Source organism: Lissotriton vulgaris, chromosome 5 (genome assembly GCF_964263255.1).
Source record: "Lissotriton vulgaris chromosome 5, aLisVul1.2, whole genome shotgun sequence".
In the NCBI taxonomy this organism is placed as follows: domain Eukaryota; kingdom Metazoa; phylum Chordata; class Amphibia; order Caudata; family Salamandridae; genus Lissotriton; species Lissotriton vulgaris.
Genome location: NC_141693.1, coordinates 341,500,019 through 341,524,378, shown reverse-complemented (window position 1 = coordinate 341,524,378; position 24,360 = coordinate 341,500,019). Strand labels below are relative to the sequence as shown.

General features: G+C 45.3%; 1 protein-coding gene across 2 annotated transcripts in view; it reads left to right on the top strand.

Annotated features, from left to right (window-relative positions):
- Window positions 1–24,360, top strand: part of ACOT7 (acyl-CoA thioesterase 7) — a 1,079,233-nt gene that overhangs the window by 899,788 nt on the left and 155,085 nt on the right. For both annotated transcript variants that reach the window (XM_086921579.1, XM_086921580.1), the window contains one exon: window positions 6,786–6,970. In XM_086921579.1, the coding sequence (XP_086777705.1) occupies window positions 6,786–6,970 (185 nt within the window). The remainder of the gene's footprint in view (window positions 1–6,785; window positions 6,971–24,360) is intronic.

Genomic DNA, 24,360 nt, shown 5'->3' with positions numbered 1-24,360 from the left:
AGGAACTACACTACAGTATCACAACAGTCTACCATGAATCGGGGTGTTGCTATTTTGGGGCGCCAATCAATTATTGCAACTACAAGAGTCAAAGCTGATAATATGGGCCGCTGGGCAATCTGCGAATGTGTGATAGGGAATATTCCTGTGACAATATGTACTGTATACGGCTCAAATATTGACGACTCCGCTATACTTGAATTTCTGAATGTTGAACTAGCACTTTGGCGCACGCCCGTGTTGGTAATGGGAGATTTCAACATTCATGGGGATATAAACACTTGGGACCCAACCTTTAAAGATTACAGGGGTCGAAAACCGAAGGTATTTAGGGGGCTAAAACAACTATTGCTGCAACACGGTCTGGTAGACTGTTGGCCACTCTCAAATCCACTAGATGCTGGTTATACTTTTTTTTCTTCCCCACATAAAAAATGTGTTCGGCTTGATTATATTTTTTCAACACGAGACTTGACAGTAGGTGCACGGATGTCCGTAATGCCACGTATTACATCTGACCACGCTCCTGTAGTGTTTGATATGTTAATATCCAGCATACCTCGCATGCAAAGACCTTTCACATTTAATAAGAAACTTTTGGTAGATACGGTGTATGTTTCTCAAATGTTAGATTTAGCCCAACAATTTTTCGATATTAATAGAGGATCCTCAACTAGTGCGATGGTATGGGATTGCTTTAAGGCGGGGCTGCTTTGCGAGACATGCAGCTACGGTTGGGCACTGCAACGTAAGGAAAAGGAAGTAATGAAACAGCTACTGCAAGACCTGGCCAACGCAGAATGTGAATTGATAGGTGATATAAGGAGAGGACAGGATTGCTGTAATACTCAAGATAATGTGGCGAAATGCAAAGCGAAAATTACGGGGGTCTGGAGCCAGAAAATTGCATCTCAATATAAATTGTATAGGGCCGAAAGGTATGAGTATGGTGAGATGGTGGGGAGGTGTCTTGCTCAAAGAATGCAACAACGACAGACTATGCAATATATATCCTCTATAGAAAATAGACATGGTTTGAGGATAGAGACACCTGAGGGTATTTTGAGAGTTTTTCAAGAATGTTATACCGAGTTGTACACTCAAGACAATGCCACCCCAGATTTAATCGAGCAGTTTGTTAATAGTTGCCATACGGGACAGGCTGTGGAGGATATTCAAAGAGAGGAATTGGAAGCTCCAATCACGATGCTAGAACTTGAGACAGCTATTAAAAGTCTAGCTTTGGGCAAAGCTTCTGGCCCTGATAAATTGCCATTAAAGCTATATCTTAAATTGTTTCCAATTATTAAAAATGACATGTTAGAGACATTTATAGCTGCCCAGTCAGGACATCCACCGCCATCATGGGACGACGCTACTATAGCGGTCTTTAAGAAAAAAGATAAGCCCTCATATCTGCCTGGTTCATATCGGCCCATATCGCTTATCAATGTAGATGTCAAAGTCTATTCTAAAATTCTTGCGAACCGGCTGATCTGTGTGGCTCCTGGAGTGGTTTCTAATCAACAGCATGGATTTCTACCTGGGCGGGATACAACTAATCACATTCATCGAGTCATTACAACCATTGACTACGCCGAGACGACGCATAACAATATAGGTTTAGTATTTTTAGACGCGGAAAAGGCGTTTGACCGCGTCTCATGGCCGTATATATGGGCTGTCATTATTAAAATGGGGTTTGGACCTCGATATTTGCAGGCCATTCAGGTTATGTATAGGCACCCGAGGGTGCAGATCTCTATTTCAGGGCAGCTTTCAGGGTATGTAAATATTAGTCGTGGTACACGTCAGGGCTGTCCCTGTTCACCACTCTTATTCGCTATCTACATTGACCCACTGATACAGGCGTTAACTACATCACCGCATATACCATCTATGATGCTTCCGGGGGGTAGTGTGCGTGTGCTAGCATATGCAGACGACATTGCAGTTGTAACATCAGACCCGGAAGCTGCAGTTCCCGAGATTGAAGTTATAACTAAAGAGTTTGGCCGGGTAGCAGGGTATAAACTCAATATTTCTAAAACACAAATTGTATGTACGGCAGGATTATGCCCTAATGATAGTCGAGTGACCCCAGAAGCCAAGTACCTCGGTATTAAAATTAGATTGTCTCTTCATGACCTGGTTATGGTCAATTGGACCGATATTATACAATCAACAAAACAACAACTAGAGAAACTAGAATGCTTACATTTATCTATGGTGGGGCGACGCAATGCGCTTAAAATGTCCATACTACCTAAAGTATTGTATTTTTTTAGGTCAGTACCACTTGAGGTACCACCCCTAGAAGTGCGGAAACTTCAAGCAACGGTTGAAAGATTTTTATGGGGATGGAAATCCCCGCGTCAGGCATCTAAATTTATGACACTTCCTATGTTGAGGGGAGGTTGGGGCGTCCCAAACTTTGTATTATATTATTTGTCTTGTTTGTTACAGAATATTAAGTTTGCTGTAAATGGGATTGACCCACCTCAATTTGAGGACCCTGATATTTTTTATTTATTACTTGGCCCACAAGCACGACAGATGCTTCTTCGTTTTTATGAACCTAGCTACTACAAGAGAACTAAATTTAAGCTGGTGTTAACTGCTTTTAAGGGTTGGCGTATGATTAGTAAAATTATGCATCTGCGTCGCATTAACTATCACACTCCTTGCGACTCCCCGGAACTGTTACCATCTGTATTTTGGGACTATAGAATGCATATTTGGGGTGAAAAAGGCTTAATAATGTTTTGCTCGCTGTTTAAAGACGGTGTAATGTCATCTTTTCAAGAGCTTAAAGATACCTATGCAATTCAACAGAACGATTTTTTTAAGTATCTACAGCTACGAGACTTTATCTCTAAACATTTAAATTTAATACCTATCCTGCCTAACGGGCTACTGGTAATTCTCAATTATCTACTCGATCTACATCAGGATGACCTGGTGCTGCATGAGTCCAAATGGTCGATGAGGTTAGATACTAGCTCTGTACCTTTACAAGATTCTATTAATACAGCGGCTGAAATTATTCTATCGGCGAATTTACGCTCTCAGCACTACAAAACTGTATTCAATCTTTACCATACTCCTGCAAAAATGGCAAAATGGGGCAATAGTTATAATGGGAAATGTTTTAGATGCCAAACTAAAATGGCTGACATTGTTCATATATTTGCTGATTGCAGTGCGCTAAATCTATTTTTTGCATCCATTGTACAATTTCTCTCAAATGTTTTAAATGCTGATGTCATAATTTCCAGGGAAATGATCATCTTTGGTTTATCTAGTGACTTGGATGTGTTCTTATCGTATCGCAAGTATAGATACTTGCTATTCATGGTTATGGCAGTTGCTCGCCTTTGCATTGCGTCAATGTGGTTGAAACCGGAAGCTCCAGCTTATGAGATGTGGAGAGCAAAATTCTACAATGTGTTTTACTTGGAATACAACCTATATTGTACTAAGTCAATTAAGAAAAAGCAAAGGGGGTTCAAGGTCTGGCAGGCGATGATTGATCATATGGGGGTTGAGGAATGATGTATGTACGTATCTAGATCAATGAAGGTTTACACTGTAACGTAATACCAATATGGTTTTATATTTGGTAATACTCATTTATTGTATTGTTTTATTTATATATAGTCTGTATTGCTTTCCCCTGTCTTTTGGAAGTGTATAACTGTTTAACTGTATTATGAACATGAAATGACATCGGTTTTGAACTGAACCAATAAAAATATTAAAAAAAAAAAAGAAATTAACAATCAACACCGACTTGAGCCAAACCAGGAATTACTTTGGTTACTGTTAGATGAGTTGTTACCACCTTTGCCCCTACTATGATACTTATTTGTGGCTATTGGAACACACTGTAATTCTACACACAATGTCTTTAACACACATTTTACCTGACTCTGCAGGCTGCTATTCCTCTCCCCCACTCCAGTCCTGATGAAGACCCGCCTTGACCATATAATATCGTGCATATAGCGTTGAAACGTCGACGATACCTCCCGGTCCAGTTCAAGGCCCCGCTCGCAAATCACTGAAATTGTATAGAGCAGCAGGGTCATTGTGTTTCTGGTTACCCTGGCCTCTTCCAAATGTGTATATATTTTAATCACCTTGTACATGTCATGCACTTATTGTGTCACTGATCACACCATGCCACTTGATCACAGTTCACCTTAAATTTTCACCTTCTTGGCAGCCGTGTATGCAACAAAATTCCTTATATGTGGGTATATATAAATGATGCAATTTATATAAAATATCTTAATACCCAGAAAAAAAGACGATTTCATTGTGGTTACTGTGCCTTTATTATTTGTTCACTGAAATTCTTTTCACATTCAACCTGTGCAGAAAAGAACTTGTTCTTAAATTGAATTGTATTTATAAGAAATATTTTGGTTATACCTGACAGAACCATTGTACCCTTTGCATTACTATACCCAGGTTCTGAGGGACACAGGTTCACCCCATTGTTTATCGAGTATTCCACTGTCTACCAGCATCACCACTTTGAAGAATTTTTAGCATTAATTTATGTGGTTATTACTCCTTCACTTCCCTACTGATGTTTGTACCTCATAAAAACCTGGACCCAAGATGTTCTTATGACATGTATATGCGTCATAGTCATGAGACACAAGTATATGTGCAGCTGACGAGTTTGTACAAGCTCAGTGCAAAAATGTTGAAATGGTACATCAAAACCTGAACAGTAATGGTTTCCAACTAAGGCACTTCCCAAAGCAGGACAACCTGAAATTGGCAAAGAAGACTAGAATGCCTACCTCAAATAAGGTTGTGGCCTAGCTAGTCTCATGACAAAAGAATTGGCCTTCCCTTTTTTGGGGCAGTATTATGTGTTGTGCTTTCTTCCTCCACGTTATATACAGCTTCAGTTGTCATCTATTTCAACCATAATTGTAAAGTCTGAAATGTTTGCAGCTGTAGCTCCTTTCAACTGAAAACATAGTCAAGGCACTCTAGCGGCGTACCTATCTTCTTGGGAAAACAATGGTAGACCAATGTAGAATTTCAGCTAAACATTCATACTAAGACTGTATAAAGTAACATTTGGAAATCACCGCCCTTTCTTTGTAGATCACTCCAAATTAGATATGTGACTACACCTTATAGAAGACACTCACAGACTCCGTCAACACCAAATAGTAAAGCATTTGATGCATTCCCCTTCTCAAAGAAGCCAAATCTTCTTTCTAAAATTTGACGAGGGAGTGGGGCTACGAGATATAACACGTGCTGAGCTGTGTGTAGAAAAGTAATTCATGTCATCTGGTATAGTTCTGTGCCGGAGCAGCCGTAACGCGTATTGTTTGAGGCTAATCCGCTGTGATGGCAGTTCTGTGAATTATTTTGTGATCACAAGTGCATTGGAAGCAGATCGTCACTAGGTACCCGGCCAGGCCGGACGGCACTGTCAACTGGCAATGAAATGTTGAGGCACATTTGAAGAGTGGATACCAATAGAGGAAGGGGGTCATGGGCAACCCGCAGGCACAGGGACAAGGAAAGGGGAACATGGAAGAAATAGGGAAAGAACCATGCCTAATGAATAAACAGGCAAAGAAATTAAAAAAGACATATAGGGGTGGAAAAAAGTGTTGTGGTGCATCTAGACTCATTCTACAGCATCTTTTATGGGCGATACCTTCACTGCTTGCGACATCTACAAAGAGTCCCCAGGCATACGGGGTATTGGAATGTTGGGAGCTCCATTGAAAACAATGGAGTGCTCTGGGCTTATAATGGCTTAATAAGTCCATCTTTTTATCCTCACAGACTATGTAACCAAGGCCTTGATTAATCGGGACCCCGAGTGCTCTCACTTTTATAATGCGCATGGCTCTACCATCTGCATACAGCAGTGGAAAAGCCTCGCTGTACCCCAGAGTACAATGTTAGAAGCGCTCAGAATTATGTTAAACAAATTCCTTTCTCATATACTGTTGGTCACAAATTACGCATTCTCATGTATCTAAAACTAAAGGCATTTTGCACTCTACAGGGTACATCATTGACTGTTACAACATGATATTAATCTCATGAATTACATTTCCCTCTTTTAAATCAAGATAACCTTGAATGAATAGTGTCCTTACATTTATAATTTTATGCTGTAGGACAAGATTTAATTATCCTCATTCAGGAATAAATTGTCTTGAACTTTAATCTATGAAATTCTTTGGTTCGCCTTGAAATATCAATGGAAGGTAAAGGAAATGATATGCTAACAGTATAGAAAAGATATGCCACTGGTGGTCCCATTAGGGCAGCAATAATTCATTTTCAGTGAAACAGTAGTGAATGCTCATTACTTCCGCCAGCAGGAGTTGTGTTCCTAATGCAGAATAGTGTTCTTAAAAGGTAAGATTAGGCAAAGGTAAAGCCAGGTTTGTGATATAAGCTATATTTGCTGGTCCTCAAATTATTTTGTCCTCTAGGATGACATGAAATTGCAAAATTTCTCATACATTTTCTTCCCAAGTGATCATTTCTGAAATAATTGGTGGACAGTGTGTTATTACTTTCTGGTCCAGTAAATGGGAAATGTGGAACTGTTCATTTTACTCCATCAGTTCTCTTTAACAGTGAATGCCCATTGTTTCTGTTCTGCTGTGATGTGCCAGTGTATCACACCTTACACTCCATAGTGACAGAGAACACTGAATAATGTAGTGTGTGGTTTTCTACTGTCTCTGCAAGACTGCATGCATTAACACACCTCTTCTCTGCAGGTTGTATCATTACTATTTGGGGACGCATGACCTTTACAAGCAGCAAATCCATGGAGATTGAGGTTTTCGTTGATGCTGATCCCTTAATAGAGGACTTCCAAGAACGCTATCGGGCGGTTAGTGCGTTCTTCACCTACGTATCTCTCAGTAAAGAAGGAAAACCCCTGCCTGTGCCACAATTGTTGGTAAGTATCATTCACAGTGAACCTGCCATTTCAGGCCAAAAATGTTGCTGTTTTTTCAGATAGAGGTCCTAAAACTGTTTCCAATAACATTGTTAAGCTTAATTTCTAATTGTAGCAAAGTGGAAATATTATGTGGTATGGCTGGGGTCTTACTAGGTAATATTACCACAGTACCCAAAAGTGGACCTTGGATCCACACTAGTAATCCTTCTCTCAGTCCTGGTAGAGTGGCAAAAGGCAGACAGGCTTACTTATTTGCAATACCAGCAATGACAATAAGTAAGTGACTTGACTCCGATACCAATTTATAAGAATAGAGCTTATTTTTATGTAAACTTGGACACCAGAATGAAGTATGTACAGTTCGTATAACCAGAGTTATGGAATTTACAGTGATACTAAAATCAATACTGTGTAGAGCTGTCAAACTTTACTATTCAAGTTGATGGGAGAAATACAACGTGACACCCGGTCCCTTGTGGGGTGACTTCAACGGAACCCATTGAGAGTTAAGGTATTGCGGGTCCTCTGACCAAGCTCTGACAGTCGCAACCATTTTACCTTGCCCAGGGAGTTCAGTTGCAGAGGTGGCTTGGCTATCCTTGGTGCTGAACGGGAGCCGCTGGCGCTGTCTAAAACAACACTTCAATCAATCAATCAATCAGTGACATTTATAAAGCGCGCTACATACCCGTAGGGTCTCAAGGCGCTGGGGGGGGGGGGAGGGGGGGTGCCGCTACTGCTCGAACAGCCAGGTCTTCAGCTTCTTCCTGAAGGAGAGGTGGTCTTGGGTCAGGCGCAGGTCGGTCGGGAGGGAGTTCCAGGTCTTGGCGGCTAGGTAGGAGAAGGACCTTCCTCCTGTAGTTGCTCTTCGGATGCGGGGGACGGCGGCGAGGGCGTGGTTGGCTGATCGGAGGTGGCGTTTGGGAGCGTAGAAGTTGACTCGGCTGTTGAGGTAGCTCGGGCCTTGGTCGTGTAGGGCTTTGTGTGCGTGGGTGAGGAGGCGGAAGGTGACTCTCTTGCTGACGGGGAGCCAGTGGAGGTCTCTCAGATGTCCGGAGATGTGGCTGGTTCGTGGGATGTCGAGGATGAGTCTGGCTGAGGCGTTTTGGATCCGCTGGAGTCTCTTCAGGAGCTTGGCGGTGGTGCCGGCGTAGAGGGCGTTGCCGTAGTCCAGTCGGCTGGTGACGAGGGCCTGGGTGACGGTCTTCCTGGTCTCTGTGGGGATCCACCAGAAGATCTTCCGTAGCATGCGTAGGATGTTGAAGCACGCCGAGGAGACGTTGTTGACTTGCCTGGTCATGGAGAGGGAGGAGTCCAGGATGAAGCCCAGGTTTCGTGCATGGTCTGTCGGTTTGGGTGCGGTGCCCAGGGCGGGAGGCCACCAGGAGTCGTCCCAGGCGGAGGGTGAGGAGCCCAGGATGAGGACCTCCGTCTTGTCCGAGTTCAGTTTCAGGCGGCTGGTCGTCATCCACTCGGCTACCTCTTTCATCCCTTCGTGCAGGTTGGCTCTGGCGGCGGCGGGGTTGTTGGTCAGGGAGAGGATCAGCTGGGTGTCGTCGGCGTAGGAGATTATGCTGAGGTTGTGTTTGCGTACGATGGCCGCGAGGGGGCTCATGTAGACGTTGAAGAGGGTGGGGCTCAGAGATGATCCTTGGGGGACGCCGCAGATGACTTCGGAGGCCTCTGACTTGTATGGTGGTAGGCGGACTCTCTGTGTTCTTCCGTCGAGGAAGGAGATGATCCATTCCAGCGCCTTGTCCTGGATTCCGACGTTGCTGAGGCGCCGTACTAGGGTGCGGTGGCAGACCGTGTCGAAAGCCGCGGAGAGGTCTAGGAGGATGAGGGCCGCTGTTTCTCCATTGTCCATCAGGGCACGGATGTCATCGGTGGCGGCGATGAGGGCGGTCTCGGTGCTGTGATTGGCTCGGAAGCCGGACTGTGAGGGGTCGTGGGATCCGTTTGTCTCGAGGAAGGCGGCCATCTGCTTGTTGACGGTCTTCTCGATGACTTTGGCTGGAAACGGGAGAAGCGAGATGGGGCGGTAATTCTTGAGGTCGGTGGGGTCCGCTGTTGGTTTCTTGAGTAGAGCGCTGAGTTCGGCGTGCTTCCAGCTCTCCGGGAAGGTGGCGGTGTTGAAGGATGTGTTGATGATGTCTCGCAGGTGGGGTGCGATGACCGCGTCGGCCTTGTTGAAGACGTGGTGAGGGCAGGGGTCGGTCGGTGATCCGGAGTGGATGGAGTTCATCGTGCGGATGGTGTCTTCGGTGCTGATCGGGGTCCAGGCGTGGAGGGTGGTGGTGGGGGGTGGTTGTTCGGTCATGGTGTGCGTTGGTTGGTTGTTGAAGCTGTTGTGTATGTCCGCGATCTTGTTGTGGAAGTATGAAGCGAGGGAGTTGCAGAGGTCTTGCGATGGGGTGATGTCGTTGTTTCCTGCGCTGGGGTTGGAGAGCTCTTTCACGATGTTGAAGAGTTCCTTGCAGTTGTGTGCGTTGTTGTCCAACCGGTCCTTGAATGCTGTTTTCTTGGCGGCGCGGATCAGCTGGTGGTGCTTCCGGGTGGCAAGCTTGAGGGAGGTCCTGTTGTCCGGTGTCGGTTCCCTTTTCCAGACTTTCTCGAGGGCTCGGCAGTTCTTCTTGGAGCTCTTGAGTTCGTCGGTGAACCATGGGGCCTTCTTGCTGCCGGGTCTGCTGGGCGGGGTCCTCAGAGGGGCGAGTTCGTCCGCGCAGTTGCTGATCCACTTCGTGAGGTTGTCGGCGGCCTGGCTGGGGTTCGCTGAGCTGGCAGGAGGGTGCTGGCTCAGGGAGGTGGCGAGCTGGTCTGCTGTGATCTTGTTCCAGCCTCTGCGGGCGGCCTGTTGCTGGTGATGGTGGGTCGTCGTTCTCTTGAAGGTGAAGTGGACGCAGCTGTGGTCCGTCCAATGAAGCTCTGTGGCGTGGCTGAAGTCGATGTCTGTGCTGGATGAGAAGACGGCGTCGAGTGTGTGTCCGGCAAGGTGGGTGGGGGTGGACACCACGATTCTTGCATGGGGAGATCAGAGGAGCCCCTTGGAGGTGAAGTTAGGGGTGGAGCCCTGGACCAGGAATCACCAGACAGAAGAGCTCTGCCTGGCTCAGACATCTCGGGTGCAGAGGTGTTCCTGGCTATCCATGGTGCTGAACGGGACGGCAGAAACTGGAGTTACCTGGCGTGCCAAAAAAACCATCTTTGGGATGCAAGAGCTCAACAACTGTGCCATAGAAGTGGAAGGGGGGACAATGCCAGAGGTTCCGTCTTTGTGGGACATCAAATGAAGCAGGTAGTAACTAGCGAGACCACCTACAAGCCTTGGTCCCGGCAAGGGTCACGACAAGGTCAATCTTTTTCCATAGGTATGGGGAACACTGTAAAGGGCTGATACTCAAGGACGTTTATGCCTACGCTTCACAGAAGGCACCTGGCCTGTAACTTTTGGGTGGGTCCTCGACGGGCCTGGTGGTCAGTCCGTCTCTGGATCATGGAAGTGCAGGTTCTGACTGCCGACTGTAGGGGACTAGTACCTCTAGCCCTAGGGAGTCCTGATGAAGTCTTTAGGTTGCAGAGGGGTTTGCCTTCCTTGTGGTACTGGCCTCTGATCCTGGACAAGTCGTAGTCAGGCAGGTGCAGGGGGGTTGCCACAGGTGCAGAGCTTCTGCCTTCTTTTTGTGGAGTCCTGCCTTGTGCTGACATGGGTCTCTTCTTTGTCCTTCTTCTTCAGAGCAGACTTTGCATTCTGGTGTCAGGGGTGTCCCTTAAATCCTAGATTTACAGGCTGTTTAGGGTTGTGAAGTCTTGTAGCCAATGGGCTACTAGTTCTGTGGCTAATCCGCCCCTGAGGTGACAACATCCCGTGGGTGTATGTCAGAGCCCACTATTTCTGTGACTTTTCTAGATGGAAACACAAGGAATAACACTCCTCATTGGCCAGGTTAGCTTGAATCCAGTGGCAAAGTGAGCAAGAGACCCACGTTTGGGCATACCCTGCCAACTTAGGGCAAACAAAGCAAACACAAGGAGATGATGGACAGAGCTCTGATAATCTTCAGACACACACCCCCAGTCACAGATCTGAGTTGAATCCATCATTGTTCTTTAGCTCACTTCGCAACCCCAGTTCAAACTCAGCCATATGCAAATCAGTCTTGACCCTGTTCCTCATGGAAACCGTCCAGCCCAAATTGCCATGTCAGGTCTTCCCTGGACCGTAAACAAGCATCCTGGGACCGGTTTCAGAGTAACACCCCTGATCAGCCAGGCTAGCTTGAATCCAGTGACCCCAGATGAGTCTTTCACTAGTCATCCTGGGAGGGCGATGTTGTGACCTCCTTGTTGCCCACGCCTTTTGTCTCACTTCCTCTGGAAGTGATAGTGCTCGCCATCAGGAGGTCAGACTTCTGTCTTGACTGCAAATGGCTCTAAAATCCCACCAAGTCACAGGGAACACAGTAACTCAGTGGGTACCCTCGAGACTCGTGTCATGGGTGAAAAAGCAAATTTTTTGTACCAAATACGACTATATTCAGTGGTGCCATCCTGGAGCTGGCTATCTCGGTTTTGTCCGTTAGCCAGTTCACGTTAACCTATGGATCGCCATTCACTTACAGCAAACTTGGAATCCCAAGGTTACTGTAGAGGTACACGTCTGCAAATATATATACTGGTAGGATTGATATAATGCATCCTACCTCTTGGGCTTTAGGAGGCCTACCTTAGGGTGACTTATATATCAAAGCAGTGAGGGGACTCTGTCACATATGGTGGGGGCAGAGTAGAACTCGATTGGCGAAGCTACTCATGCAGGCTGTGGTAGCATCCCTTCAGATTTTTACTTTTACTCTGGTCTCAGTGTGGCGCCTATAGTGCTGCAGCCCTCGTAACCCCTTTAACGCCCTTGCCACTGTACTAGGGACTTATGGGGGGGGGGTTGCACTACATTGCCAATTGGGTGCACCAATTCCCATTACGATTTGGGGGAAAGAGCACCGGCACTGTGGCCTGGTTAGCAGGTCCCATTGCACTTTCCGTTCTAAAACCACAGCATCTAGAGCAAAAGTTGTTGAGGGGTGAAGGGGGAGCTGATCAACCATAAAATGGCACTTTCCTACACTAATCTAGAGAGGATCACATTTTTTATATAGAGTGTGCCTTTTTAAATTTTTATTTACAGTAAAGGGGAGCGGATGTGGTCTGTCGGCTAGATTGCCGACTTTGGAGCTGGGAAATCAAGGTCCGAGCCTCGGGGTCGCTTCCACATCCTGTGATTCTGGGCAAATCACTTAATCTCCCCGTGCCTAACAAAAATGAATGTGTCCTCATGTAACTCAACTGGTGCTATGTAAAGCGCTCCAATACCTTAGGTTTGAGTTCGCGCTGTATAAATCTGCAAAAAAAAAAAATAATAATAACTCTACTTGAGCACAGTGCCCTGAATAGGATAACAGTTTTACAATTTGCTCATTTTATCTTCATTTATCGTGCTACTGTGTTGCTCAGGAGATATTATAGAAATCTAACTGTATTTTAATAATTGGACTTCCTAAAGTCTGGAGCGATGTTGCTCCAACTGCTCTTTACTATCTGGACTATTGGCATTTCTCAGTTTCTCAAGAATGAACACAGACGTAAGAATAGTTGGCTGTATCATGTATGACACAACACAGAATACATGGAGATCGTTAATATTGTAATATTGATCTAAAATAATATTGAATCCACTAAATCGACCTACCAATACCTACCAATACATTGTAAGGTAAGCATATATTTACTGTTCTTAAATTTAGAATAGTAATTATACACTTACCTTACAACATAGTGTGGGCCCAGTGTATTGAATGCAATATCATTGCCATGTGATTTCACATGCGAAGTATCACATGCGATACAGGGACGCCCACCGACCAGCCTTAACTTCTTGTCTGAAGTGATGGAATGCTTGAGAGTTCATTAGAGGGTGGGATCGTGCACACTGATCATTAAGGTCATCTGTGGTTTCTGTACTTCCAATCCACCGTGTTTCATAAGAAAACAATTTGCAGATTGTGTTGGCACAAGCACCTAAATGAGATTATTCATAGCCCTTTATAAAATCCAAAATTAACTTGCGCATTCATTTTGAAATGAAGAAGCCAGATGGTGTACTTTACTGGGTGACTTTTTAAGATATTTAAAGGTGCGCATTACAATTTTGTAATGATGGGCTTTCAAACCAACAAGCACAGAACTGTAATGCAGATTGGTGTAAATGTTGACAACATTCTGTGACACCAATGCAGAGTTTGTAGTTATTATCATTGTGGAACTCATCACAGCCTGACTGGACGGCAGAGTGAGCATAGGTAGAAGTGGGGGAGAGATGCAATTCCATTGGAGTTAAATGACTATGGCCGGGATGGAGGAAAAGGCAAGTCATACATAGTGGTTGCAAATTGTGCACCAACTTTTGTGACTTTCCTTCTATATGGTGATGTGGCATATGTACAGTTAGGACGACGCATCCCAAATGTCTAGTCACAGGAGGTGAATATTAAATTGGTGAATCTCTATGTGGGACTCCCTGTGATTGGCTATCAAAACAGGGATGATGGACTTCGAAGAAACATCTGAACCTCATTTCCGGGGCTCACTCAGAGGTTCACATCTCCTGGCCCAGGGTCTGCAAGCCATGAAGTATTTCAATTTTGTAAGTTTTAATTAAACAAATGTGGGACACCCTCACCTTACATGAGCGAGTGGATCATGGGGTGCTCTCCATACCTCCTTTTGTCTGTTCTCAATGTATTTTTTACAGGACATAGGGACCGCAGCCTGCATCATATAATGTCAATTACAGTAGAAAATGTTCAGTTGTGGTCAGCCAATCAGAGCCTTTGGGTCTGTGGACCCAGGTTGGGGCCCACGGACCCAAAATAGACGACAGGAACAAAAACCTCCCTTGTTGAATGGGGGCTTTTTTAATATATTTAGCTCCACAAACAGTTAACATGTTGGGTTTGAGAAATATCTGTGGACTAAAAGGATATCTGTCAGTCTTAACCCAATTGAGCCTACCGAGTCATTTTTTAATACTGAATGGAATGACACCAAACCAAGCAAAGGCCCTTAACTGAGTAAAGTTCTAGTTGCACGCCAGGTTTCGTGCATTTCTATTCAGCAATATTGTATGTACTGTAGTGCGACATTTCCTATGGAATTTAAAATCACAAATGTTACTGTTTAACTCCTCATGCCTTTAAACATTCCTACCTTGAAAGAGTTGCATGAAATTCTAAATATTAAGAGTAAACAACCCATGGTAGTAAGTGTCTGCCAAGTGCAGTGCATATCTGTAAAACTGTACCAAGTATATTAGCAAATCAAAGAGTTGCCCACCGTAGTCAGATTTGCATGAAACCTGTGATTCCTTCACTGGGATTAATTTGCTAACAACCTGCCAAATGTTAAGCAGATTCATCAAAGAGCATCATAATTATTAGCACATGAAAATGTATCTGCCTCAACCCCAATGCATCAGCACAAAACATACCCATAGAAGACTAAACTTTTTGCGTGTCTTTTAGATTTTATGTAGATTTTTTCAAGTTATTGGCAGATGAACACTTTTTTGACCTCCCCTTTTCAACTGTGTCCCCCCTTGACAAATGACTCCCGATATTGTGCCCTCGAAGTAATGTTGGTGCATAAAGCAAAATGGACGTTTTCAGACTACGTTCGGTTTTAGGTCTCGGCCTGCGATGGCTGCGCAGACATGCGCAGTCGAGCTGGGCGAGATTTAATGACTTAGAGTATGATTCACTAGCGAGGTTAAGCCCCGCCTCTCTTTTCCATTGGCTGGTGTCACCATTCATGCTAAATGGTGGCCAGCCATTGGAAAAGAGGTACCAGTGACGTACTTCTTTCTCCTTTAGCCCGTCCTTTTCAGAGTGGCTTCCTTGACTTGCGTGTGTGGTCAAAGGTTTCTTATCTGCTTTATGGGGCGAAACAGATGGCTCCATAAAGAAGATAAGAAATCTTTTACCACACAGGTAAGTCAGGCTGAGTCCGTGATCTCCTCCTCTGTTAGTAGATCTCCCTGCCTCCATTTCACTCCGGCGCTCTGATGCCTTACAGTACAAATATGCAGCTCGTCGGCTCTTGTCTGCTCCAGCCGTATCCCTGGAAACCCCTCCCCGACGCACGCAATGTCTTTGGAATTTGGACCCCTGGCCATGGCCCAGTCCAGCCCTCGCTCGGGGACGTACCAGAGCTTTACTAGAAGTTACCCCATGGATGCCGGGAGTGAGCCCCCACCCGGCCTTGAGCCAGTACCGGGAAGGTGAGACCTCGCATAGCAGGGGCAGGCTCTTATCTAAGTGTGTATGTTCGATGCCACAGGTGGTGGCTGGTACTTCCTTTATGTTGGGGACCTCCCTGCTGTGCATGCAGCGGCGTTTGGCCAAGCTAACAAATTCCAGAGCTTTTCAGGTAACATGCCTGGATCATGTTCTCTGGCTGCGGGGTCCACGTGTGTGGGGCAACAGTGTTTTACGCTGCACACCATGACCAGAAACCTAAGATTGCCGATACTGTGCTCTTGCACCACCCAGAGCAGCTGGCTGATCTACCGTGTCTTCGTCCCCGTGCCCTGCCTGTTTTTCAATGGCACACATTTTGAACGTTACTGCCTCTTCCCCAGCGGCACAGAGATCAGCCGCCCGCTCCCCTTACAGCCCAGCCGGCCTCTTCTCTGTGTCACCCGCGGGCTGCCTTCCACCCTTCTCTAGACCCCTTAATGGGGTGTTTAATATTCATGTCACTTCTTCTGGAAAACACTCAGCTCATAAACAAGCGTCCGCTTCACGGCCCTGGCACCCGATGTGAGATAAAGAGGGGGCAAAACGAGCGGCCCTGCGTGGACCAGTCTGACAGCCCTGGCTGCGGAAGAGCTGCCAATGGCAAGGAGGCGCGAGCCCCGCCTCTGCTGATGGGCAGCTGGAATCGGATCTCACTGTGGCGCCAGGAGCAGCAAGAATGTGAGCGCTGGAGGAACTCTTACTGGACAAGCACTGACAAAGCCAAGCGTTTTTGCTACTGTACAGTGAAAGTTTGTTTGCACAACGTCACTAATAAACAGGGCACTGCACAAGGGCAGCATGGGCAACAGCAACAAAAGCTTCCAGAACAGACAAACAAAAAGTAGACATGCCATGGCCGAGTCCAGCCCTCGCTCGGGGACGTACCTCGCAGAGTCGTACCAGGGTTTTACCGGAAGTGATCCCCACCCGGCCTTGAGCCAGTACTCCCCTGCCTTGAGAAGGTGAGACCTCGCATAGCAGGGGCGGGGACGGGCTCCTATCTAAGCGTGTCATGTGTCCAGATAGTCTCTCCGCTCCATGGCAAACCATCCCGCGGCCTGTCGTACCCGTTCGTATCTGTGTGTGTGTGTGGCTCTGAGTGACTTGCTGGACTTCGGCATGGTAAGAATTTTTTATCGTCCTTCTGACGGCTCTCGATGTTCAGAGCACGATGTTTGTGCGTCCACATTATTGGATGGGCGGGGGCATTTCCTCAGACCCCTTTTCACGAATCCTAGCGGCTCGAAGGCTTAGGTTGTGCTTCCCACCTTTACTCCATAGCACGTGTCATCTGAAAAATACAGTCAGAATCCTTGGTCTAGAGTGTAGAATAACAACATCACTGTAGATGTTAGTTAATCAATCATAACTTGTAAATAAGTCTTAATTGCAATGTAATACTTTAAAACTGACAGAAGTAGGATGACTTGTTACAGCTATAGTTTTACGTTAGTTTCCAGAGTTGTATGTTGTATTTTTGTAATTTTCTATGGCATTGTAACTAGTAACGCGTAACACTGGCGAAAACAATTCTGTTTAACTAGTGTTTTGGGTGAAAACACTCTGCATGTGTGTAATGCAAGCCCGCTGGTGAAAAAGACGGAGGCCCGGATTTGCAAATCTTTGAAGCCACGCTGGTTGGAAATGTGCAGTATCAATGTCGGCTCTGGGATACTTCATTTTACTTCACAGACTGATGTCAACACTCTGGCAAGTTTAATATATCTTGTGGCCGCATTGGTGTAAAGAAAATAAGGCGCAGCTGTCTTGGTTTTTGTGAAGTTGTATATAAACCTCTCTGGAAGAACATTGTGTAGGAGTGGGAATCCCGGGAAGGTCTCGTCTATACCCGGTACAGTTACTTGAGTCAGGTAATGTTTGACCAGTAAATGCTCCCTATTTGACTTGTCTCATCTAGTTGACCTTCTTTGATGCTATTATTTTTGAGGTTGTTGTGAAAGTTGGAATATGGGGTGGCCGCTAAAGCATAAATTGTCTCTTTTAGTTTGGACTGCAGTGTTGCTTTTGCTTCTATCCGCCTAACCGATGCATGTTACTGGTGCCCTGGTAGTTATTTAATGCCAAGAGTCCCAGTCGTGCACACCTTGTGCTCTATGCCTGTTATTTAATATGCCGGTATTCATGTCTGTTTTTTTAAATGCCGGTATTCATGTATGTTTTTTACTATGCCGTTAGTCATGTCTGTTTATATATTATCTTTACATTGTGGATTTGCAGTTGTAAATGTATGGATATTGAAGTCGTCATTTTGTCTTATGTTTTGTTGGCTTAATGGGGATATGTAATATTCAATCGGTTAAAATAATGTGACTTTATTGTAACTGGTATTTTTCCAAACTGAGGAAAATGATACCCATAATTGGGCTTTGAAACCTGGTCCGTAAAGGCTTCTGTGTCCCAACATCAATTTCTGGGCTAAAGGCCACTGATATTAGGCAGCAATAAACTATAGGGAGGCCTGTTCTTTTCACGTAGTACAAAAGGCAGTGCATTCTTGCAACATCCTTGTGCTGTTGTGTTCTAAATTTCCAGGCTACTAAGTGTTCCTCCTTTTCATGATGTAGGAACGGCATTGCAAGGTTTCTGCCTCCTCCTTGTCCCTGTTTTTGTAACAATTGAATTTTGCTCCCCTTTGCCATATTATCGAGATGTGTGTGAGAGACAAGAAGGTTGAATTGATCTATCAAAGCATCAAATTTTGTTTCTTAAAACAGCTTTCCTGAGCGTGCATGTTTGACCTAAAGATTATTTGGAAAATGGGCATGGAATGGCTTATAGATGCCAAATCTGGTTTCAGGAACATGGTATCCACGCCTGGTTTCTTGGAGAGTGCCAGGAGCTTTTTCTGGTTTCTGCATTCAAACATCTAAACTGCGATGACGTGGTTAGTATTTGGCACCTTGTGGGTGCCGAACGGGGTGTATACTCAACACTGATGGAGATGCTTCTGGGCATGTTGTGTTAGCACATTATTTACCGCTCTCGCTGGTTCCTGGCTGTTTCAGACACTTGCCATGTTTTATTTTGGTGGGAATAAGGAATGTGTTCCTAGGGTGAGATTTAAAATATGTTCATGGACAGAAGCACATGCCATGGTTTTGCATTGATCCCCAATGCCCCGTTCATCATTGCTAAATCTGTAAACAGATTTGAAAAACGGTGATCTATGGGTCTGTTGGTGTATTGTGAGGTAGTCCCAATGGAGGGTGGTCTGTGGTGGTGGCTGCAGGATTCTAGCAGAATTGGGCCAAACCTGCATGCGCAAAATTGTTAATGATAGCATGAGATTATAAAAGTAAGTGTGCTGTAGTCTGCTCATTGTATGATTAGAATATTTTTTAATTAAATGTGTATAGGCAAGTTGTCCTTTTAACATGCATATATATATGCATATATATATATGCATATGTTTGTGTATAAATATATATATATATATACACATACATATATAAACAGATATAAACATATATAAACATCTGCATATCTATATAAATACCAATATTAATGCATCCATACATATACATACATATGCATGGTATGTACATAAACGTTAAAAAAACTAATAAAAGCAAAGCTAAAAGCTACCTAATTACAAACAGAATTGCTTAAGCTTAACTAAAGCCGAGACCGTTACATTGCAAATGCTTGTTCTTCATGACACTAGTAAGCTTGGTTGATTAGCATGTTTTAGAATGTGTCTTTAGGATTTTATTTTGTGGCTTTGATTTTGCATTTGTTTTCACACGTTTTGTATTGTTATATGTAATTTGCTATATTTGGTAATGTCTTAAAGCTTTTTGTAATGGCCTTGTTTGCGCTTTACAAATATTAAAACGAAACAAAGAAATAAGTAAGAAAATGATCAGTCTGTCATGGTTTCTCAAACAAATAAAACACAGGCAAACATTACATAAAATTAATTGCAAGGTGGCAATAATGGTCCCTGACTTTTGCCTAGACTGTGATGTGCCCTGTATTGCAATAAACTACAACAAAGGAGAAAGACCACCCAATGTACTCTACTTTGGGTGCCTATTTTAATCATCACACTAAAATTCCTCATAGAGTCGCCTAAGACCTCTGGAAGGGCTCAGCCCTTACCCTCTAAAAAGTGGAAAGCAGAGCACTTTTATCTTACTATATGTTTTTTTGGATCACACTCTATAGTTTAAAATAGCCTCTAGGTCCTCTATTAAAACCTTTTATCTCAAGGGGCTTTGGAATATGTAAAAGACAAAATTAGACATACTTGGAGAGTACTATTCCCCCCACATGCGTTTAGGTCGACATGTTTCAGCCAGTTTTTTTAATTGTCCTTTGGTCACCTGGCTTTCTTCAGGACCAATCGGATCCCTATAGAAGTGACTCACTCTGATATTATTTTCTCCAATATTGTGTTGCAGTATTTCACATTCACTCCATGCAAAACACATACATTCATACTTTTCAATTGGGTTTCTCAGATGCTGGGGAATTGCCTTGTGTATCATTTTGTGAAATAAGGACACCATCAAAAGTGGTTGCATATCAACAGTTTGATGTGAACCACAATCACAACCATGGTCCACTGTACATTCATTTCTTACGTCTAGATCTGCTGCTCCACTGTTATTCACTTCAGCCATCAATGGACTTCTAGGCCTCCACCTCATTATGTTCTCATTACCCTTTTCAACTCAAGTCAAGCTGTCTTCCAAGTAAAGACGTGTTAATTCCTATTCCCCCCCTCGCCATTGTACAGCAAGTAGTGCAGTGGATTAACTGCCTACTAGTACAGTTAAACTAATCATAAGAAATCAGGTTATTTGTTGAACCACAAAAGTCACAGAATTAACCTGTGCTTACCCCTTTGGAAGCTTGGCACAAAGCAGTCAGGTCTAACGTTGAGGCAATGTGTAAAATATTATTCTGTACACAAACAATAATAAAGTGAAAACACAAAAATCAAATCATTAGAACCGAAGATACTCATTAGAAAAGTTTTTATGGTAAATAGTGCCAATGCACAAAGAGCCACTCATAGTCATCTGCTCATGCTAGACAGGGGGGAAAGGTACAAGTTCAAGCCGACCGCATGGGAGAGTGAGTCGGATACAAGAAACAGATTAGTCGGCTGAAAGAGTTACCTTCTCAAAGTCTGGCGTGAAGAGTTCAGTTTGCTGTGGCAGCGAAGACTGGGAAGAGATTTGTGAATGGCTGTTGTTAAAGTGTGAAGAGGAGGCCAGGCATCACGTGCTGTCATTATTGGAGCGGGATGAACCAGTCTGGCATTGGGGATGGTTGTTGCTGGAGCTTTGCATTGGCAGTCGTTGCAGGCTGTAGTGAGAAGTGCAGATCTTGCTTTGCCAGTCGTCGCTGACAATTGCTGTAGTGCAAAGAGCAGGTCGACACTGAAGCTTTGCATTGGCGCTCATCACGAGCAGAAGGGTCTTGACATGAAGATGCCCATTTGTGGCAAGGAAGAGTCCAAACCTTTCCTTCTTGTAAGGAGCTCAGACTAATGCCAGCCAATGGCTAAGGACCTGTGGGGCACCTCTTGGGGATCAGGAGCTCACTCCAGCAAAGGACAGCAGGGTTCAGGCAGATCCAGTTGTAGGTCCAGGTAGGTTCGGTCAGATCAGCTTGACAGTTCCAAAGAGGCCTCTGGAGCTTGTTGTATCCCTCTAACTTAAACAGGAGGTCAGCCAACGGACCATTGGAGTCCCTCAGGTTAGCATTGGATGGAGATAAGCATGTACAGTGTTGGACTTGGTCCTGTCTTCAAGGTCATTCCAAAACCTTTGGCCTTCACCCTCCTGTTTCCTGAATCCATTTATATTGGCTTTTAGGGCTCTGTGCACTTTACCACTGCTAAACAGAGCAACATTTCCTTTGCTTTCTCCTCTAAACACGGTAGAATTGGCTTATCCCAATTGACATATTTAATTTACGTATAAGTCCTTAGTAAAGTGGTACTGCGTGTACCAAGGGCCTGTAAATTAAATGCTACTAGTGGGCCTGCTGCACTTATTGTGCCACCCACTTAAGTAGCCCTTTGAACCTGTCTCTGGTCTGCTACTGCAATATGTGAGTGCAGTTTTAAACAGCCATTTTGACCTGGCAAAATAAACTGTTTGCTAGGCCCAAATTTTCCTTTTAATCACTTACATATCATCCCTACGGTAACCCTGAATAGCCCAGAGGGCAGAATGCAGTGTATTTAAAAAGACCTGTCTCAGTAGTGACAAGTTCTTAAATTAGTTTTGCACTTCTACAAGGTCTTCCTCTCGCATAGGATAATAATGGAGTTACCTTGTTACATTGAATACATTGTAACTTCCAAATGGGAACAGGTAACCAGTTATTGGTTGGTGTCTTTGCAATTGTAATGAAAAATCCTCTCTCATGGTTAAGTCAGATTTAAAATTACTATTTTGAAAATGGCACTTTTAGAAAATTGAGATTATCCTGCCATTTAGTGCCTGCAGCCTGTGAATGGATCACATGACTGTGTGTAGCTGACAGTTGGACTTTGTGTATTCCTCCTAGACAAACACACACAATAGAGAGCTTAGGTGTGCCTGGATAGGCCATCACTGGCAGGATGAGAGGGTGGAGCTTGGCACAGCCCTACTTACTACTGGACCCTGCTCACTATGGATGACACGCTCAAGACCATGAAGAACATCCACTACCGAGCCCCCTCTGACTCCTGCCTGCACCACATCTTCCACAGGTCCGCTATTTCCATTGCCCTAAAGCTATGCTGCACCATCAACTGCTCCATAGAGACCGCCACCTTCCCTGATGACTGAAAACATGCTGAGATGAACTCTCTGCTGAAGAAACTCTCCACTGACCTGACAGACTTCAAGAACTTCAGACCCATCTCCCTGCTCCCCTTCCCCACCAAGGTCATCGAGAACTCCAAGTTCATTGATGCCAACCACGTCCTGGACATCTCCCAATCTGGCTTCTAAAGAAACCACAGTAACGAGACTGCCTTCCTTGCCTCCACCGACGACATCCACTCCCTCCTCGACTGGGGCGAAACAGCAGCCCTCATCCTCCTGGACCTCTGGCCCGCCTCCGATACCGTCGACCAGCGCACCCTAAGCACAAGACTCCATGACTCCGACATCCTTGACAAAGCCCTGGACGGGATCCACTCCTTTCTCACCAGTCGAACACAGCCAGTTAGATTAACATCGTTCCTCCCATAAACCCACAGAGATCATCTGTGGAGTGCCCAAGGGCTTATCCCTGAGCCCCACCCCCTTCAATGTGTACATGGCCCCACTAGCAGTCATCATCAGGAACCACAGACTCAACATCGTCTCCTAGGCCAACAACACCCAGCTGATCCTCTCCCTCACCAACAAACCCACATCCACCAGAGACAACTTCCACAACGGGATGAAGGCTGTCGCCACCTGGATGAGAGACAGCTGCCTCAGACAAAACTGAAGTTCTCATCCTGGAACCCACCCACTCTGCTTGGGACAACTCCTGGTGGCAGGCCGACTAGGAACACACCCCAAACCTACCGACCACGCATGAGACCTCAGCAATATACTGGACTCCTCGCTCTCAATGAACCATCAGATCAATGCCGTCTCCTCATCCTGCTTCCACACACTTCGACTGCTTCGAAAGACCTTCAGATGGATCCCCACAGAAACCACAAAGATGGTCACCCACACGTTCATCAGCAGCAGATTCGACTATGGCAACACACTCTATGCTGGCGTCACCCAGAAACTCCTCAGAAAACTACAGAACATTCAAAACGCCACAGCCAGACTGGTCCTCAACATCCCCCGCCGCAGCCACATCACCAAATACTTGTGAGAACTCCACTTGCTCCCAGTCAACACTAGGGTAACTTTTAAGCTTCTCGCATAGGCCTATAAAGCCCCCCATAATGCAGGTCCAGCATATCTGAACCACTGCCTCACATTTGACGTACCCACCAGACACCTCCGCTATGCCAAACTGACCATAGCCACCGTCCCACGGATCCGCAAGACCAGGACCAGAGGAACATCATTTTACCTCTCCGCCAAGACCTGGAACACCCTGCCGCTCTGCCTCAGGCAAGCCACGTTGCTGACAGAATTCAGGAAGGATCTCAAAACCTGGCTCTTCGACTGAGCCCCAGCGCCGAGACGGATCAGCAGACCCTCTGGGCACTTTGAGACCCTCACGGGTAAATAGTTATGCTATATAAGCCTTGATTAATTGATTGCTTACACTTGAATTGGCTGTGTACTGCCACCTCACAAAATGTCTACCTTCCCTCTGTAGTTAGTCTGGATCCATGGCAGAGGGGTCAGGGAACCTGTGCACTTCTAATTGAAACCTCCAGAAGCTTCTCCCACTTCAAAGGCGGCACCTGGTATAAATATTTGACCTCAGACACCATCTCTTTTGTACACTTCTGGACTTGCAAAGACTCTGCCAGGAAAAAGGACTGCTGTGTTGCTATAAAGGACTTCCACTCTACTGGACTGCTGTCTTCTTGGACTACTGCCTTGCTGGACTGCTGCCTTGACGGATTGCTGCCCTGCTGCCCTCCTGCCTGATTCAGAGGGATTTGGAGCTGCACCTGAACCCAGGATTCTCAGAGTGACTCCAATGGCTAGTCTATTGGCCTCCTCTTCAGAGCCACCGGGACATAACAGGCTAGCAATCACCTGAGCCAGCACCCAGATACGGCTTAAGCTAGCCCCTGACCCCCAAGTAGTTCCCTTTAGGTCCTGGGCCCTTGGTTTGACCTCAGAGAGGGTGAATTTCGGTTTTGGGGCTCTTTGTGGCTGCAGACTGACCCATTGGTGCTGAAACCTTGTCACTTACACTGCCCGCCAATGCAAGCTTCTCCAGCCTGACGTTTTGCGCTCCAGCATCAGCAACTCACAGGGAGCAGTTAGATGTAGAATACGTTGTTTTTACTTTATTACACTGTGAAGTGCTTCAGAACTACTTAACATATTGCCTCTAAATTAAGTCTGACTGCTCTGTGCCAAGTTACTAGAGGGT